Raw genomic sequence first — 19,625 nt, 5'->3', positions numbered from 1 at the left:
GTTCCTTCAAGATCTCCTTGGGGATCTTCATTCCTTGCGGCACGTGTATGTAAATCCGCAAGTCTTCTTCCTTGTCCACCTTGACGTAGGCGTTGGGCACGTCGCCATGCTTGGCGGGCACGCGCCACTTCCTGGCAAGTACCAGTATCAGCTTTACGCTTGTCATGTCGATGACAGCCGCGAACGTCACTCTGTAATTCATGCCAAAGGCCTGCTCGTTCCCGCAGGCAACAAGTCGACCCTTGAGTCGCTCGATCAACCCTTCTGTGTCCAGCTTCGTCTTGTATACCCACTTTGTGTGCAAGACGTTCACGTTCTTCGGCAGTCGCACCACCTCCCAGACACCATTGCCTTCCAGAGCTTTGAGCTCCTCCACCATGGCCTCCATCCAGGCGATCTTGTATTGGCTGTGCATGGCCTCTTTGTAGTTCCTGGGGTCCCGTTCCAAAACGTTGTTCACGATATTTCCTGCCGTCGTATCCTGCTGTTCGGCCTCGACCGACTCAGCTCCAGCATCCCTCGCAACTGAACGAGTCCCATGTCTTTCCCTCGTCCAAGCTCTCTTTTTCTTGGAGCTCTTACTGCCCCCCTTGTCGTGCCCTTTCGCGCCGCTCTCGTTGCCAGTGCTACTTTGATCCGCAGCTCCGCTGCCTTGCTCTCGGGATTCCTCCTCAACCTCAGCTTCTTCGACTTGATACAGTCTCTGCACCAGCAAGTTCTGGGTCTTATTCAGGGTCTCGATGTTCCGCACGTGCTGCGACGTCACCACCTTCTTGTCCTTGGGCAAGTACACCCTGTAGCCCTTCACCTCCTCGCCGATCACGATGATCATGGCCTGCTGGGCTCTGTGCGAAAAGCTCTTGTTGCTAGGGTCTCTGTACACCGTGCACGGCGACCCGAAGACCACTAACTTGCCGAGCTGAGGCGTCTGCCTCGTTAGAAGTTTTAGCGGCGACGCGCGTCCGGGATTTGCGTTAGTCGGCGCTCGGTTGAGTATGTACGCCGCGTACTGCACCGCATCCCCCCAAAAATTCAAAGGAAATCCACACACAAAAATCATACAGCGTGCCATATTCATCACGGTGTGATGCATCCGTTCTGCTTTCCCGTTGCTAGCTTGATTGTTGGCTTCGCTGCGCTGCCTCGCAACGCCCGTGGTCTTGCAGAACAGTCAACATTATCGTATTCCCCGCCCGAATCTGTCCTCAGCACTCGAATCTTACAATTAAATTCCTTTTCGAAAAACACTAAAAAGTGTTCAAACTTTTTTGCAGCCTGATCCTTTGACCTCGCCAAGAACACCCTCACGTAGTTGCTCTTGCGATCAACAAAATTGATCATGTATCGGTTCCCGAGCCGATCTCTCAGCGTCATCGGTCCTTTCAGGTCTGAGCATATCACCCCACCAACGCGATCGATAGGCGAGTGAGCCCCGATATCCTTCTGTGATTGCCTCCCTTTGCTCTGTTTGCCCTCTGCGCAAGTCAGGCAGTTCACGCGCTTGTGATCCGTGAGCGCGATTCCAGAGCTCGGGTCTCGTGCAAGCCTCTTCACCGAATCGTAGTTCAAATGGCCTAGCCGCTTATGGAAGTCCAGGAGCGTTCCTTGCTGTACAACCGGGGACAACTCGTTGCCACCGTGCGTATCTTCCTCCAACGCCGCCATAATGACTTCGGCCGGCGCCTTCTGCAGCTTCACAACACTTCCTTCCACTACCAGCACCTTCTTCCGGAGGTCTACGTCAACCACCACGTGCCCTCCGTCCTTGGCTGCCAAAACACGTCTTCCACCTCGATGTGCCAGCGAATACCCCATCACACCCAAGGCCCCGTAAGATAGTAAGTTGTGGACTACGTTCTCGGCATAATACACGTTCGTGAGCTTCAAAGTCTGCTCCTTTCCGCACTCCTTGACGCGCAACGTGAGCGTGCCCTTCATTGTGATGTTGAGCGGGTCTCCGTTCGGCTGCGCGCACGAGTCCACGTGCGGCACCAACTCCTCGAGCCACGACTGATCGTTCACCAGGTGACGACTCGAACCACTGTCCAAGATCCAATCTCTGCCAGGCACGATGGACGCCTCGCTCACTGCAAGCGTAACATCCGGCTCCCCCTTCTCTTCCTTGCCTGGACACGCCGCCTCAAGTGTCCAACCTGCCCACACTTGTGACACCGGCGAGTTTCCCTTTTCCCACGATCACTAACTGCTCCGACGAGCTCCCGGCCTAGGTTCTTCTTCTTCGCCTCGATCTCCCACGCTTGGGCAAAGGGGGCGAGCCCCTCCGCGTGCGCCAAGTAATCCGTACGCGTGCTGTCGACCTTAGCCATGAGCACCGTTCTCAAATCCGCCGAAGCGTACTGCACAATGTTATTCAGAACCAAATAATCTGCGCCTCCACCGGTCGCCTCCGAGACCGCCACCAAGTACATGTAATGATCCGGCAACGTCCTCTTCGTGTCCTGCGGGGCCGTGAACTGCTGCATTGCCTGTGCGGGCGTTATGTTGGTCTTGAAGGTCTCCAACATCTTCTCCATGACGTACTGGAGCGTCGGCATCTGGTACCACCACGTCTCCACCTGCCTGTTCTGGTATCTCTCAGCAGTTCCCGTCAAGTAATTCCCCAGCAAGTCAATCTTCACAAACTCCGTCCACGTGAATCCACAGGCTGCCTGCGCGAGCAGTATCTGCCTTTCGAAGCGCTTGCCTCACTCCAGGAATCCGGATCCGAGTCCCACGTAGGGCTCCTTGCCATTGAAGGGCCTGATGGCCAGTTTCTTCTGGCGCGCGTCAGGGTAGCTGATGACCTCCTGCCCATGGCCTTGTCCACGTCCGCCTTGGCCTTGTCCCTGACCGTCTTGACCTTGCCATGGTGGGTGAACTGGAGGTACTCCTTGCGCTGCTCCTGCTTCTGCTGCCTGCTGCGCGGCATAGAGGTGCTGCAGGCGGGAAAGTGGTACCTCGTGATCTTGATGCTGTGCTGCAAAGTACTGGTGGACTGGCTCCACTCTTCGCGGCGGCGTCATCACCGGCCGTGGCCTTGGTGACCCAGCCAGTGAGTCGATGTACATGCGCGCGTCCATCCCAATGCATGAGGCAAACGGGCTTGCGGGGGGGGGGGGGGGTCATGAACGTGTCGACCCTCAAGTCGTTTATCTTCTCCGCCAGCGTCTTTTCCAGCTTGGAGTGCGACTCCTCCAGCTTATCCTCACGCTCGGCCATGGCGCGCAGCAGCGCCATTATTTCCGTTTCTTGCACTCCACCCTTGCTCCCAGCGCCTGCATTCTTGGCATCGGGAGCGTCGCCGCTGCCCCTTTCGCGAGCTGCGGCGTGGCTCTCCACTTCACCGCCGTCGTCCATGCCGGTCATGGCTTGAGCGACGTCGGGTGCCGGCACGGGCATTTTCTGCTAGAGCTCGGCAGCTTCAGAGGCTGCGTCCATCTGGGCTCAAAACATGTGGGAATGTAACGTTAGAACTTGCCGTCTGTGTCTTGATACGCAAATGGAGAGTCAGATTAGAAAGCTACTCACCCAAGCTACTCAGCTACTGCTACCTCCGTCTGAACTGGTCGGCGCTTTCGCCAGATCTGCAAATCCTGCAGATCTTCTTTTCAACATCAACCGCAGCTCAAGCGCTAGCGTTCATGGCTCCCAAGACCAAGGGACGAAGACGCCCAGTGTGCTGGGAGAAGGACGGCGAGGAACTAGCTGCCGCTTGTTCATGTAACGGCATCTGAAGATCAACCAGTAGGCGTCAATGCACTCCATCAGCATGGGCTGGCGACGACACTTCATCATCATCGTCGAATAGATCAAATAAAAAATAAACAATGCTTTCACTAGGAGCTGCTGCTCGAATCCTGCGCTTCAGACTGCGTAATGCGCGTTGCCGGCGTGACACTTGGGGCATTATAGCAATGCCGCGCCGGTGTATTGATGAGGCTTCAACGAAAGATAAGTGCAGTGATGTCATGGCCTTGTCCGCTGCTGTGCAAGCTGCCTTTGCAACGCTTAACGTGTTCAAGGTAGTCCATGCTACTCCTGACCTAATCGAAGGAGCAGAGTTTGTTGTCATACTCATATCACGCTGGAAGCAGGTTGCCGAGAAAACTACTCGTGATTCTAATTTGTAATGCTGAGTTAGATTTGATGAGGCCCCATTTGATTTCTCTCACTTAACTTTGATACTAAACCTGAAACTGAACCCACGTATTTCAGCCTGGTTGTTATCATGCTCATAGCTGAGCACCGATTCAATTGTCCTGTCATGGCGTCTCGCAAACAATCTGAGGTCCTCGTGACAGGATCTTTTGAATACATCAAACGCTCAGGAACGATGAAATTATGTAGCGTTGCAGTGCACTCGATGGTTCTCGTAGTATGCTCCAGATTCAGCTCCACAGGTCGCTTAAATATCGACCACTTCCTCTCGAGTAATTCAAACGCCATCTCAATGCGGATTTTAACCTTTACTACCCAGCTTGAAAGCCCACGCGTGGGATCGGCAAATATCCCACGGGTGGGCTTGAGCGGATTAGTTAAATGCAACAGAAAATGTATTAGAGAGAGTGTTTAGAGGCTACTAGTTAGCCCAATGTAGTGTTTAAATGGAGCGAGTGGCAGTCCCGACCTGTCTTCAGGCCACAAACACCAAAGAAATTGTTCTGCAGTGGGTCTGAGCACCCAGAGCAGTAAAACGAGGCCTTCCGCCCGCAAATACTGCATTTGCGCTGAGCACGCAAGATTGTTCCACTAAGACGCTTGTACTGGGGGAGCGTGCTGAATGCATAGAGTGTGTGAGTTGGTGGCGCTACGTCGTCACGGAAATCAGCAGCAGTAGTGACCCTCGTCGAGCGGTGCATCACAAAGTCATTGAAGACCAGTTGATAGGCCAATTGAGAGATGAAGTTGTTGAAGTCGACAATAGCCGATTCTAAGAACCCAGATTCGACTGCTTCATACTGATAGGCACGGAAAGCATCCACTACCACCATGCCAAACACAGTAGCGAGCAAACGGTGCTGCCACTGCATTGTGTGCCAAGTTCGTTCCATCTCGAGGCTACCCTGTCGAAGATGATCGTGAACATCAATCACGGAGAACTTCGAGAAAAAGAGCTCCACCATTTGCGGGCGCTGGATACGTCGATCGTACTGTATAGTTTTCAGCTGGTCGTTGTCTAAGATGAGCTTGTGTCGACGGCGAACGCTGTCATTGCCAGGAAGTGACGTTCCGCGGTTTGAGATGAGGCACTTTGCTTTGCGGTCAGCCCAGCAGAGAGCATACATCGTGGTGCCTTTAGGAGTTTTGCTCTGTAGCATCTTAAATGACCCGCGAGCGGGCTCAGTGCCAAACCACTCCGTCATATATTTTTTCTGATACTCCCGAGACGCTGTTTTGACCATTCCCATGAAGTAAAGGCCGCAAAGATTTTCAAGTTGCACAAGGGTTTTAACCGAAGCAAACGCACTGTCTGCAACAACGGTACGCCCGCTACCTTTGTAAACTTCAGAAAGCCGAAGTACAATCGCTGTGCCCTCGCCAAACAACGCGTGGTATGGCTTCTGACGTTGGCGCTCAGCTCCCTCCATCACATCTAGTCCCAATAGCACGCCCGAATCACCATCAGCTATAGCTTTGAGCTCAGCACCCACGCCTTCTGGCTTTCTTGGGATTTTGGTTTTGTGAGGTATGCCATCGTGGCAGTATTTACCCTCTTTTCCCTGCCAGGCGCTCATGCACTCGTCCACGCAAATAATCTCCCCGGGTGATACTACATCGCGACGGCGTGAATTAAATCCATCTATCAGCGGCCTAATAGATTTCCATGGGTCATCTGACGGTACATCATCGGAAAAAGAGAGCGCGGCCGAAATATTTTCAAAGGCATGTCGGGTAATGAAGTAGCGCTCGCCAAAGTTAGCGGCTGTGCCAACCATGCCCTCAGGGACTGCTTTTTCCCAGTAGGTCCGCAAGGGACCGCGTCGAGGCTCGACTGTCATCGCAAGACGAACTCCTAGAAAGCGAAACAAGTCGCCTTCAGCAATTGGGCGCTGCTTACGCTCCCCCAACCTGGTATTCGTGTGCTGTAGAGTTGTTTGTATAGTTGACCACGGGTATATCAAGTAGAAATATTTGGCGAAGGTTTTTTCTCCTAATGCTAGTGTCGATGGCCAACGAAAAAACGTTTTGCGCTTGCGTTGCAGCGTTGCAGGGTCGACAAGAAGGTCGGAGCAAAATTCCCAGATGCGGTTGTGGGCAAGTACTTTTCCGTCGTTAGAAATACCAGAGACCATCGTAGACGTAACATCTACGCTATCTTCTTCATCTTCCTCCTCCTCTGAAGACGATTCCGACTCAGAAGATGACCAGTCACCCGAGCCAAGCCCCGAATCAGCACCAGCTAACAGTAAAGCGGTCATCGACTCTAGAGACGCCGTAGGCTGGTTCCGCGTGGCTGCATCGCTATTGAGCGGCTGTAGTAGCTGTATTGCACGCGCCGACACTGCCTGTACTGATCCATCGCCCCACTGAACGCTGTACCATGGCTGGCGTTTGCTGTTGTCGATCGACAGAACGACACCCTCCTTGCCCAGTGTCCCTTTAGACTTTCCTTGAACACGATTTCCCACAGCGAGTTTTACCATGAAGACAGCTTCGTTTGTGACCGAAAAAAAAGCGCTGGATAGCTCAGACCTTCCTCTCTATTTTTAAACGAACTACGTACACTAGGTATTTGCAGTAGCTTCTAAACTAATATTTATAGGTGGGCCCACGCGTGGGCTGTGGAGCCCACCCGTGGGCTCTGTGGGAAGTAAAGGTTAAGTTGGGATAAGAGAGATGAAAATCGAACGAATCATTCGCGTAGAAGTCAGAATCGCTACGCTTGAGAGCCACGAAAGGAGTAGTCAAGTGATCCGTGGCCGTATGCGCGGCATCACCAACTACGTAAAACCCACGCTCCAGTCCTTCAATCACAGTAGAGAGCATACTCTCCGCGTTATGCACGGCAATCGTTGGTCCTTCCTGGGTGGGTAGCCTCCACGAAAATGAATCGACTGAACGCACCACAACAGTCCTGTACGTTGATCCCATAGTGCATGTAGTGGCCGCTGAAATAGCTACAGACCCTGCATCCTCCTCGGAAGGTGCCCTAATGTGACAAAGCCAACCGTCCAAAGTTTCTACGCACCCGTCTAAAACCCCACTTGAGCTTCTCGCCTTGAAATCCGCTGCAGCAGACCCGCGACTGGTTGATGACATGGGAAAGCAATACGCAAACCAGGCGAAGCTGTTCTTGCTTCCATAACAGCGATAGCGATACTGTTCGCGTAGGAATGGCTTGAACCGATGACACGGCGGATATCGATAGCGCCTCCTGCCAGCAATCGAATCGCGAGATGAACCTTGCACTCGAGTGATATGCCTTGGCGCCCCAACCAAGCATGCCCAGGATGACGCAATACCGGTGCGACTGCGGCACACAAACGCTTGTAAGATAAGAAACTCACCCTTAGTGCCGTCCTTAACGGAGCGGATGTGCGGTAGGCTCGGTAGGCTGGGGTAGGCTGCGCAGCGGCTCTGTGCAGCAGTCGGGGCTACCTCGAGGGAATTTTCGATCACGGATCGGTAGGCCCCCTACGCCCTACGCGAGGGGTGTGTGTGCGCTGTCCGTGGTAGGCTGCCCAGATTCAGACTCTCCATCCAAATGGAACGCCCTCGAGGGTTGATGCGCACCATTGTCCAGCCCAGCGCGAGCTCCTCTGACTTGCTCTCGGGTCCCAGCGCTGACGACGTGTCTACCTCCGACACCCAGGACACGACCATCGCATGCACCTTCCGTCCTCTCGCTCAAGCAGACGAGTTGTCTGGCTGTAGTGGCGGCAGTCATTCTCCCCGCCTAGCGCAGTATGCGAGCAGCGAAACCACGCTCCCCCCACCAGCGCGACACGAGTATCACCAGGCAGAGGAGGAGAAGTGTGAGGATATCGTCGAAAGCAGTGAACGCGCTGATGCCCTGCTCGCTGGCCATGATTTTGTTCGCGCGTCGGCTTCCGCTGATGCTGCTTCTCTATGCCCTGAACTGGACTCTATCACTCTCGGCGACGTTGAAGTCATTATGGAGGAACTCACATCTAGCGAGCGTGCAGGTGATGATCAGAACACGGAGCAGCACACGGAGCAAGTGCAGAACGAGAAAAAAAAATACTTCTGTACATCAAAGATCTACCCAGGTCGTCGTTTAAGTACAAGCAACTACGATTTTTGTGCAAGAAGCTAGGTGTCCATGGCTACAAGAACAAGATTAAAGTAGCTATGGTCGACTTGATCATTCAGAGGAAGATTAACGAGACTTCTTACGATGCGTTGTTTAAGAAGAAGAAGAAAGCTCGAAGTGATCCACCCCTGAAGCAGAAGCTATGCCCTTTTAGACTTTTGAGCGTTTTGTTTTCTGACGAATTTGCTGGACGTTTAGCCAGTCTTGGTGATACGAGCTCGCGAGCGGATCTGGATGCGAGCATGCCTATACAACTTCGTGACTACACTTTTCAAACTCGGTTGCTGTCCACTCGATCTCTTCGTGTGTTCTCGGAAGCTTGATGACCAGAGCAGGGCATGTGGTTATTGCGTTAACCCCCTTGTAGAGGCAGCGATAAAATGAAGCGTGGCTAATGTGGCCAATAGTGCAAATGTCGAGGTAAGATCCGCCAGCTAGCCATCGCAGTGTACAGTGCAAAACTACCTCGGCAGAAATCGGGTCTTCGCCAGTGCGAACCGTCGACATGAGCGCATCTACTTGCAGATCTGGGCGCAGCAACTCCAACAGATGATCAAAAGAACCTTCATTGTAACGGGGTTACACGCACATGTGGCTGCAAGCCACTTGTGAATTTAACAGATAGGTTATCTGTTAAAAGTTTTGGATACTTCCTCACATTGGTGTAAGACACACCGATGGATACATTGAAGTGGGCCACCACAATGAGTGGTCCACACATACCCAAAGATCCTATTGGTAGAAAGCAGCATCTTTCTACCAATCAGAGATGTGCATATTAGCGGGGCTCTGACACCCAGCCGCTGCCAACCCTTTCATAGATGATAAACAGTTTTTAGCAGATTTTAGAGGAAGATCAATTTACAAACAATACAGTTCTCATTTTACCTTAAACTAGCTACTTGGAGTCTTGTCTAAGTTAACTTATATTTGTGTATTCAAATATAATTAACCGAAGTAATTACTAAGTACTTACGCTTCCTCATACACGTTGCGCAACGTGTAAGCTAAAGTAGTGAGTCAAGTTAGACCCACTACACCTGGTAGCACTTTGTAGTCCGTCCAACGACCGACTGCTTGACGTTCGTACGCGGTGTACGAACGCGGAGCCGAGAACCACATGAGCACGGAGGTGCCCATGGAGAGCTCCAACACGCCTGCAACGCATGTTGCACGCGCTGACTGCCCCCACCTGTCTGACCCAGAGTGGGAGGCCCTCCAACGACTGTCAACAGTCATTGGAGAAGCGGCGATAGCCACGATGCTGCGTACGCTATCGCCGACGGAGCAACATGGTGTTGCTCTGGGCTTCATCATGAAGGAGCAGCGTGATGCTGCTTCCTCAGTGACGGCGTCGTCAGGGACGACACCGCGTGCTCAATCATTGAAATTGAGCGCAAGCAATTACGTGGGAAGAGAGGGCGAGCCTCTCCTCCGATGGCTTGTCGAGCTCGACACAGCCATAGCGGCTCGACGCATTGTCGACCCGCTGTCGAAGGTCGCGTTCGCCATGTCCTGCCTTGGCGGACGCGCAAGGAGTTGGGCGTATGGACGCCGACTCTCCGATCCTACGTGCTTCAGCACGTACGAAGTGTTCAAAGAGGAGCTCAAACAAGCGTTTGAGCCCCCGCAAAACGAGTTCCGGTCGAGGGCGGAGTTCCTCGACCTTCAACAGGGTAAGCATGACGTTCATGCTTACGCGCAGCGCGCACGATACTTGGTCTCAAATATCGTGCCCAATCCAATTGACGAGGCGACTAAGGTCGTCACGTTCATGAAGGGATTTATTGATGGGCCCGTGAAGACCTATCTCTTCCGAGAGTACCCGAGTACTGTCGAAGCTGCGATTACTCTCGCAATGCAAGAAGAGTTTAGCCTGCGGCAGGCTAAACTCCATGTAAATGTATCGAGGCCACAACCGCGCCCGGTAGTGAGGACGGGAGGTCCAGAACCGATGGACCTCTTGAACGAACAACTGCTGGTTACCAGCAGCAGGGAGGTAACGTGCGATGCTTCCGTTGCAGAAGGATCGGTCACTTTGCACGGGAGTGTACAGCTCCCATGCCCCCTGGAGGTGGCCGTCATGGCGATGCTAGGCATCACCGCGGACCAACAAAAAAGCGAACATCCAGTAGGCGCGGGGCGCCCTACTGGTAATGCAGTCACGCGTGCCGACATCGGGCACGCGACACTGAGGACTGCAGCCCCCAGTGAGACCAGCTCTCACTGCAAGAAACAAGATGACAGGCCGAACCTAGTCATCTTGAAGGTTTACTCGAAGAGAGCGAGTGACTCTCTTCGAGCTTTGGTAGATTCAGGCGCGTCGAACAACTTTGTTCGACTACGAAGCCTGCCGAGACTTGACTTCGCGGAGGTAGATACACCTCGAAGTCTTCTGGGGGTACGGCTGGCAACAGGTGCCATCGTGAAGACCGAAAAGCGCGTCGTAAGCATGCGCTTCTCGTACAAACAACGAGTGTTTGTCCAACACTTTATCGTCCTGGATCTGGACGTTAAGTTCGACGTGGTAATGGGCATGCCGTGGCTTGCACAGCATGATCCGGTGATAGACTGGAAGAAGCGCACGCTCGTGCGCTTCGGACGCGACAGCGGAACAGAGAGCGATGGCCCTGTTACCGCAGCGCGCGCACCAGCCGGTGCGCGCGGCTCACCAGCAGGTGCGCGCGGCTCACCAGTCGAGACAGCGCTTAATGATGCTGTCCCGGAGTGTCCAAGAGGTGCGCGAGGGCGCACACAAGCGAGACCCACGTCGGCAATGCTGCCGACGTCGGAAGAAAAAGGTGTGTTGGTTCCGGGAACCAACACCCACGTTCAAGCGTGTAAGGGACAGTCCCTGACCCGAAGCGGTCAGGTCGACGACGACGCGTCGGCTCCCGGAGCCGACGCACCCTCGGTCATGAGGGGCTCCGCCAATGAATGGCGTCGAGGTGACGAAGGCGTGTCAACTCCGGGAGTTGACGCTACAAACAGTGCGGACGGTTGCAAACGTACCGCACTGACGCAATTTGCATGCTGTCGTGCAGCCGGGCTGCACGACGAAGCGCCACGCGATCAAGCCGGGCTTGATATCGCGTGCCCGCAGACAGGGTCTGCCGGCGAAGGGACACATTACCGTGCAGCCGGGCTGCACGAAGGAACATGCGGTCAAGCCGGGCTTGATACCGCGCACCCGCGGACAGGGTCCTCCGGCGAACAACCGTCCATGGCCGGGCCTGGACCAGAAGAACAACTGTGTGGAGCCGGGCTCCGCACAACAAGAAGACGGCGCAAGCGGAAAACGCTGCGCAAGTCTCGGTCCGGGACCGAGACGCTACAAGAACGGTCGGCCGGGCAGACAGAGGCGGTGACGCCGAATGTCAAGACGCTAAGCGTCTTGACGCGCACCGATACTGGATTCCAGCATCGTGACATGGAACTCGCTAGTCCTCCGACGACGGCGTCGGAGTTGACTTGCACGATGGACGCATCGAGCAAGTCTGCGTTCTTTCGGACAGCGAAAGAACGGCGAGCGAGAGCGAAGAGCTGAGACAGCTCTTCATGGGAAGTACCACTGAGAGTGAAGACACTCTCAGTGCGAAGACGAAGCGAGAGCGCTTCGAGGAACAAGGTTGGGACTCGCTGAAGTCGAGTCCCTATTACGAATTGTTGAGGGAGTACAAAGACGTACTCCCGGAAGAGATTCCTGCGGAGCTTCCGCTGGATAAGGGCATTCAGCACGAGATTGATCTCGTGCCGGGCACGAAGTACTGTGTCACGCGGCAGTGGCCACTGCCGCGAGAGCAAGTGAAAGCGATCGACGACTTCTTTGAAAGTCGTCGTAAAGCAGGACAAGTGCGGGAATCAAAGTCCCCGCACAGTGCTCCGACGTTCTGTGTCAAAAAGCCACAGGGCGGATGGCGTATCGTTCATGCTTACAACAAGCTGAACGATGCGACGGTACCGGCGCAGACGCCGATACCGCGAAAAGATGTTATCATCGATTCGATGGCCGGGAGCACCGTTTACAGTGCTCTCGACTTGCGAGATGGATTTTATCAGATCCTAATGCGTGAGAGCGATATCCCTCTCACGGCAGTGAGCACACCAAGCGGCATGCTCTGGGAATGGCTAGTAATGCCGCAGGGGCTTAAGAACGCCCCTGCGACCTTCAACAGGTGCGTGACGCACTTGTTGCGCTCGGTGCGCGACTTCGCGCCGAGCTACTTCGATGATGTGTTCGTCCACAGCCGGGCTGTAGACGGGAACACCGACGTAGAGATGCACAGGGTGCATCTCCGGAAGCTACTTCAGCTTATGCGAAAGCATAAGCTCTACGCGAACCTGAAGAAGTGTATCTTCGGGGCGAGCGAGATACCCGTCCTCGGGTGTCTCGTAGGGAAGAATGGCGTTCGCCCTGACCCGGAAAAGGTCAGAGTGATAAATGAATGGCCAACGCCCTCAAGTGTCAAGGAACTGAGGCAGTTCCTTGGCTTGGCCACGTACTTGTGCAAGTACGTGGAGGATTATGCGGGCAAGATCCGCCCGCTGTCACAGCTTCTTAAGAAGGAAGCTGTGTGGAATTGGACACCCGATTGCCAAAAGGCATTCGATGCAGTCAAGCAGGGCTTGACTGAGGCGCCGATCTTGGCAGTGGCTGACCAAGAGCGCCCATTTCACGTAGTGTGTGACGAAGCCATTCGCACAGGCTCCACTGCAATCACTACCGACTCCGTCGGAGTGTTGGAAGTCCATGTCTTTGGACTTCATCTTTGGTCTTCCCCCGGATAGCGGAGGGAACACCGGTGTTGTGGTCTTTGTAGACCGCTTCAGCAAGATGGTACATCTTGCTGCGGTGCCGGCAGAAGTGACCGCGAAGCAGACGGCCCGTCTGTTCGTCGACATGGTGTTCAAACACCATGACATGCCGTCCGACATCGTGTCGGACAGAGACCCGCGCTTCACAGCGCACCTGTGGCAAGAAGTGTTTACACTTCTTGGGAGCCAGCTTTCCATGTCGACTGCGGATCATCCGCAGACGGACGGTCAAACCGAGCGCGTGAATCGCGTGCTCGTCGATATGTTGAAGAGCTACGCTCACTCGTTCCAATACTGGAGTGAGTGCTTATCGATGGCAGAGTTTGCCATCAACAACTCAGTGCATGCCTCGACCGGGCATACACCGTTCTACGTGAATGCCATGCGGCATCCACGCCTACCGAGTTTACTCGGAGTGATGGCTCCCACTTTAAGTGGGGGAGGATCTACGACTGCAATACAGCAGCCGCAGAAAACCGCTGACACTTGCACAGTGTCAGCTGCAACAATGGACAAACCACATGAGTCTGCGCAGGACGCAGACTCCCCCAACAACAAGGCCAACGACCACGGGTCTGCGCAGGGCGCAGACACCGCAAAGAACCACGCAGAGGCCGGGCCTCTAGCGGAGAGCGAGCTGAATGACTTCAGCTCGGATGCAATCAGTTTCATCACCAAAAGACAAGCCGTGATTCGGTTTGTCCAAGACACAATAGCAGCTTCTGTTGATCAACAGAAGCTGAACGCAGACAATGCGGGCAGAGGCAACACAAATGAATTTAAGGTTAGTTCATTGGTTTTGTTAGCTACTCAAAACCTGCCTAAACATGCAGTTTCGGATTTCGGAGCAAGTAAGCTTGCTCCGCGCCTCATCGGGCCGTTCACTGTGTTGGCACGGCACGGCAACGCATACACACTAGACATACCGTCTAGCATGCGCCTCCATCCGACCTTTTACGTCGGACGGCTGAAGCCATACCGGCAGCACGAGCCATCTAGCTCGGCTGACCCGAAGCCTCGGCAGGAGCCGAGGCAGAAGCGGAAGCCTTGGCCTCGGCGACGAGTAGTCTCTCCTCTAGCGCGCGGACGCGCTGGAGCAACCCCTTCATCTGGGTCCCCAGCTCGACCTGGATATTCGAGGCGGTCTGCGAGACCGCCGCGACTTGGGCCTTCTGGTTCGCCAGCTCCTGTTTCAGGGCGGCGAACTCAGCACCCTGCAGACGCTCCACGACGGTCACCCGGTCGTGGAGAGGCGCATACTGATCAGCCCGGGGCTGATCATACCCGGGGCGTGTTCCCACCCCCGCCACCGCCGATCCGTGACGCCCGCGGCTCAACCCGCTGGATTGTTGAGCGGATTGTTGACCATAGTATCCCGAAAACGAACCCTCAAGGGGCTCGTTTTCGTATTCGTTGGAGAGGATTCCCTCCCCATCGAGATACATGGGAGCCGCGGAACGTCTTGCTGGAGGACGTTCCGGAAATGGTGAGGGCGTACGAGGAGCAGTACGCGCTGGCGCAGCGGAAGTAACACGAGCGCTGCGATCATCGCTAGCGCCCGAACCCTCACGTGCTAAGAACTTAGCACGGAGCTCTTTGAGACTCTCGGGCACACGGAACGACGTGTACCCGTTCAGGTCGCGGTCGCTCAAGCGGACCGCGCCTGGGAAGCACTGCGTGCACTGAAAGCCCTCGGGCACAGCGCACGGCACATTTGCCTCCTCCGCAGCAACGTGGAGTTGCTCCAGCTTTCCACGCTTCGAGTACGTCTCGAAGCGATCACGCGCTTGCTTAATCCGATCACGGTAAGCACTCCGCCTCTTGTTGAAGTTTTCAACAAAGGCGTTCCAACTTTGACAAAGTGCCTGCCATTCGGGCACTTTGCTGCGAGAAGATGTCTTCTTGCTTTGAAACCATCGGAGCTCATGAAAGAGTCCGATGTAGTAATCGCGCCTTTGATGCGTTTCCGCATCAAAGTGCAGCTCGGCAGCCACAGCGTCATCTTTGATGGCGCTGCATACGTACAGCGGCACCTCATTCGGAGGTACCGAGTTCCCATACCGGTCCGCGATCTCGGACGCGGACGGCATCCATGGATCGCGCGCTGCAGGCGCAGCGCGCGGAGAGCCTTGAGCTTTGACATCACGCGCTGCAGCAGCAGCGCGCGGAGTACTGAGAGCCCCAGCGGAAGCGAGTGGGGTATCGCTCTCAGTACGCGAACGCTTCGAACTCGAAGCGTCCGATTCGTCCCCTTCACGCGGGCGAACGTTCTTGGCGTGAGGGTCGAGCGATTCGCTCGACACTGAGTCTTTGCGCTTTGAGGATGAGTCCTTCTCGTCCTCCATGTCTTCATCGTCGTCGTCGAAGTCGACGACGTCGCCGTACTTCGCCTTCTGGCGTTCGAAGTAGTCGTCGATGGAGAGATGACTCCCCACCGACTTCGAGGTCTTCTTCTGTGGCGCGCTCATCGTTGAATGAGCGCGGGTTTCTTCTCCAAACGCGGAGAATTGACGAATAGTCAATTCCGAAGATTGACGTGCGGAGACCCCGCGCGTCTAACCTTAAGGGGGGGATGGTGTAACGGGGTTACACGTACAAGTGGCTGCAAGCCACTTGTGAATTTAACAGATAGGTTATCTGTTAAAAGTTTTGGATACTTCCTCACATTGGTGTAAGACACACCGATGGATACATTGAACTGGACCACCACAGTGAGTGGTCCACACATACCCAAAAAGATCCTATTGGTAGAAAGCAGCATCTTTCTACCAATCAGAGATGTGCATATTAGCGGGGATCTGACACCCAGCCGCTGCCAACCCCTTTCATAGATGATAAACAGTTTTTAGCAGATTTTAGAGGAAGATCAATTTACAAGCAATACAGTTCACATTTTAGCTAATCTAAGTCACTTGGAATCCTTTCTTATTTAACTTATATTTGTGTATTCAAATATAATTAACCTAAGTAATTACTAAGTACTTACGCTTCCTCATACACGTTGCGCAACGTGTAAGCAAAAGTAGTGAGTCAAGTTAGACCCACTACATTCATCCATCCGATAATTCCTCTCAAACGAGCTTCGCCGCCGTAGGACTGCTACGTGGTCGCTCCAAATGACCCGCTGCTGACAGAAATAATCTTCTCTAATGGCAAGCGCCTGCGTCGCTGCAGCGACACACACGGCAATGTCATTCATCACTTCATCACTGGACGAACTGCTCCATTCCTCGTCGTCCGAATCGACTAGCTGAGGGAACATACGTAGTATCCGCCACAGGGAGTTCGGGGCGTTTTGTGAATGAGACAATTTCTCGGGCACAGGTACAGTGTAACGCACTGCGTTATATGTTACTGATTCCGTAATTTATTACGGAGCACGTAATTTATATTTGTTGTGGTACGTATTACGGGACGACCGTCAACTAAAACATTGCATACAACAAGGAGTGTGTGTGTGAGGGGGGGGGGGGGGGGTCCCACCGGCAAATTTTTAGTAGGCTACTCAAGATTGGCGACTCAATAAATCCAGCGAAATCATGAGTTGTGGTTCCACCGGCATATTTTGAGGAGGCGCGGCCGTTCGTCCATTCCAAAGAGCTGCTTGACGATGGAAGAGCTGGCTAGCGGAACGCTAGTAGTTCTGCATAGGTTTCTGTCTCGAGGCTACGCATCATCTAGCGGCGGCGAGGACAGTGACGACACTGATGAAGCAGTGCAGTACTTGCTCAGTGGCAATGCCTGTACCAGTGGATTGTCTGTCGGGGCCGACCGATGCAATGACGAAGAAAAGTGGTGGGTGAAGCCGCGTAGTAGGGAATAGATCCGTGAGCTGGTTGCCGCCTCCCAGTCACTGTTCGATGATGAACGCTTTCATGGCAGCTTTAGGATGCGGTAACTTACGTTTGTAAAGCTCTTTGCCATGGTGGAAAATCGTATTACGCGGGAAAATAAGAACTACCGTGAAGCTGTTCCGGCAAGAAATGTGCTGCTCGCGTTTCTCTATTATAGTGCTCACGGCGTGACGCTACGGGTGCTGCATGAGAAGTTTGGAATCGGTCTATCGACGTGTAGCGAGATACTTCGACGCGTAGCCGACGCTGTTTGTGCACTTGGATTGATATGCTTGCCGTCTGAAACCGAGCTTGTAAGAACAAAACCCGCGCTAGTCGCGCCTCCAAAATAACTCGCGCAGAAGCTCGCGATCGCGCTCCCTCTCGCGCTCCTGGTGTTCGCGGCTCTCCAGCTTTTCCTTGACACGTTGTCGTAGAGCGGCACGACGATCGGCTCGAATTTCCTCGAACTTGTTAACCATAGTATCCGTCTGTAGCTGAACCAAATTCATGAGGAAGCGTTGATCATTACTTGGCTCCGAAATCTGCTTTCGTTTTCTTTGCCTTGAATGGGGTTGTTCTCCTGCGTGTTTTCTTGGTCGTCGGACACACCATCAGAACCTGGCGACGAAGGGATGTTGTCAACGAAAAGGCCTTCGTCTCCACCACTGCACGAGATTGCGCTGCATCCGTGTTTGGTTGTTGTCAGCGAAGTCCGCAAAATGTGTCTGACGAGGAGCACTACTATCCTCTCTCTCAAAGATAGGCGTAGAGGAAACTAAAGCGGAAGGCTCGACAGAGTCATCACCGCCTAAGAAGTTCTTCAAAGCATTGAATACGGCTATATCCGTGTCGGCATTGCGAGCGTCCGTCTTGTTAGCAGCCTTGATGGCTTTCTTTTGCTCGCGTGACAGTTTAAACCAACAAGACTGGTTGGTTGATCCGACCACACGGTTGTTGTTAAATGCGACTATGAACTTGTATGCAACAGGCAAGTTGTTCTTCTTGTCGATGACTGCTTTCTCACTGCGAGACGTGGTGCCACCACACAGCGTCTTGAATTGCTCGAATACTCGCCTGTTAAGAAGGGCCGTCGACTCCCCCTTCTCTGCTGGGGTATTCAGCTCAACTCGCCATGCCTCGATGAGCTTCAGGATCTCCGTTGTAGTCCAGTTAGGCCCTCGAGCACGAGATTCGCCCTGCTGCTTCTGCTGCTTCTTCTTCGCCATGAGACCTTCTCCCCCGCCCCCTACTCAAGATTTTTTGCAGTAGCAGAAATCCTACTGCAAAAATCCGCACCTTCTGACGGGTTATCGAGTAGGAAAGTAATGAATCAGGTTAGGTTCTCAAAAACACCTACTCAAGAGTTACCAGTGGGACCCCCCCCCCTCAGTGGCCATGAAGTGAGTAGCTAGTCTAGAGTACAAGAGAGTACGGACTTTAAGTTACAATATCACTTTTCTTTGTGCCTTCTACGAGCCCAACCTTCGACTACATCACATACAGTCTGGTACAGCGGCCTACCGGCCTACCGCCCTACACTCCGTCATTCTTAACCCTTGTACCACGGTAATGTTAAAGGTCAAATAAGTCTGTAAGACGAGCACAACATCGTCCGCAATTGGCTGAAATTGTTTCCATACAAATATTGGGCTCCCTAAGAGAGCGTATATGATCTCTAGGATCACAATACCTTAATAGACACAATAACACGACCCAAAAGTTTACTTAACCCCTCGTTCACCGGCTACAAGTTTTTTGCTGGAATCACTTATAACATGTCGGATGCTCCATCATGAACTCATATGAGTATTTGTATGGTCATACTAAATGCGGCTTACTTTTGTACTGCATCGGCAAATTTATGTATATACGTCGAATGTAACTCGACCCATCTCTGACATACCTCTGACATACCTCTGACATGTCTTGATCAAATTTGCGAAAAAAAAAAACTACATGTCGGAGGACTCGACAAATTGACACATACAACGTACAGATTACAGCAGAAAAAAATGCGGTACCACCAGAAGAAATTAGTAAAAGGGCGTCACGACACGCATAAAGGGAAAAAAATCAAGGGCTTTCGTCATAGCTGGTCCACAACACGAGCAGAAACACGATACAAGAGAGAAGCACTATCTGATTGGCTATCTTCAATTCGTGGCCAGAATTAGCCTTCGTCAAGCCAGTGCGAAACGCTTTCTTCATTGCAAAAAGAGCGAAAATGTCGCTAGCCGCACTTCGCGCAGAAAACGCCTCCCTCCGCGAGGAACTTCGCCTCGCGCAAAACAACCTACGCCTCGCCCGCGAAGACCTTCGTCTGGCGGATCAAGAGCTTCGAGAACTCCGCGCTGATCTTCGAAGGGAGGAGGGCTCCCCTGCACCATTTCCGGCCTCCTCATCCGAGCCACGAACAAGGAACCAGACGACTCAGAGACTTCGCGACGAAAATAACAGAAAAGATCGCATTATCCAGGACATTATACATACCCACGCATCGACCATCCAAGAGCTCGTCCGCACGAATCACCGAGAACGCCAGGCGCTACTTGAAAAGCTTGGCGTGCGAATGAGTGCACTGCTTGCTGTTCATGGTGAAATTGCTGCAGAGCTGAGAGGGCGTGAAAATCGCATAACCCAGGCTCCTGAAGATGCGACTAAAGTTCACGGGTTTGCCGTGACCATCCGGCGAGTCGATA

The 19,625-nt window shown here is 53.4% G+C and overlaps 2 protein-coding genes across 2 annotated transcripts; both read right to left on the bottom strand.

Moving 5' to 3' along the window:
- Window positions 1-1,077: 1,077 nt before the first annotated feature.
- On the bottom strand, window positions 1,078-3,399 carry IUM83_14848 (Integrase catalytic core protein; the record flags this gene model as incomplete). Its single annotated transcript, XM_067939622.1, has 4 exons — window positions 1,078-2,126; window positions 2,201-2,585; window positions 2,663-2,995; window positions 3,067-3,399. The coding sequence occupies 4 exons, from the start codon at window positions 3,397-3,399 to the stop codon at window positions 1,078-1,080; spliced, it is 2,100 nt and encodes a 699-aa protein (XP_067787901.1).
- Window positions 3,400-4,583: 1,184 nt separating this feature from the next.
- On the bottom strand, window positions 4,584-5,735 carry IUM83_14847 (Bifunctional aspartate aminotransferase; the record flags this gene model as incomplete). The annotated part of the gene is made up of 3 exons (XM_067939621.1): window positions 4,584-4,842; window positions 4,999-5,150; window positions 5,205-5,735. 3 exons carry the CDS (start codon window positions 5,733-5,735, stop codon window positions 4,584-4,586), a joined length of 942 nt encoding a protein of 313 aa, XP_067788021.1.
- Between the last annotated feature and the right edge of the window lie 13,890 nt (window positions 5,736-19,625).

This window comes from Phytophthora cinnamomi, assembly GCF_018691715.1.
Source record: "Phytophthora cinnamomi strain GKB4 chromosome Unknown Contig56, whole genome shotgun sequence".
NCBI lineage: Eukaryota > Oomycota > Peronosporomycetes > Peronosporales > Peronosporaceae > Phytophthora > Phytophthora cinnamomi.
Note: the sequence above shows the minus strand (reverse complement) of the source record. Positions and strands in the feature narration are given on the sequence as shown.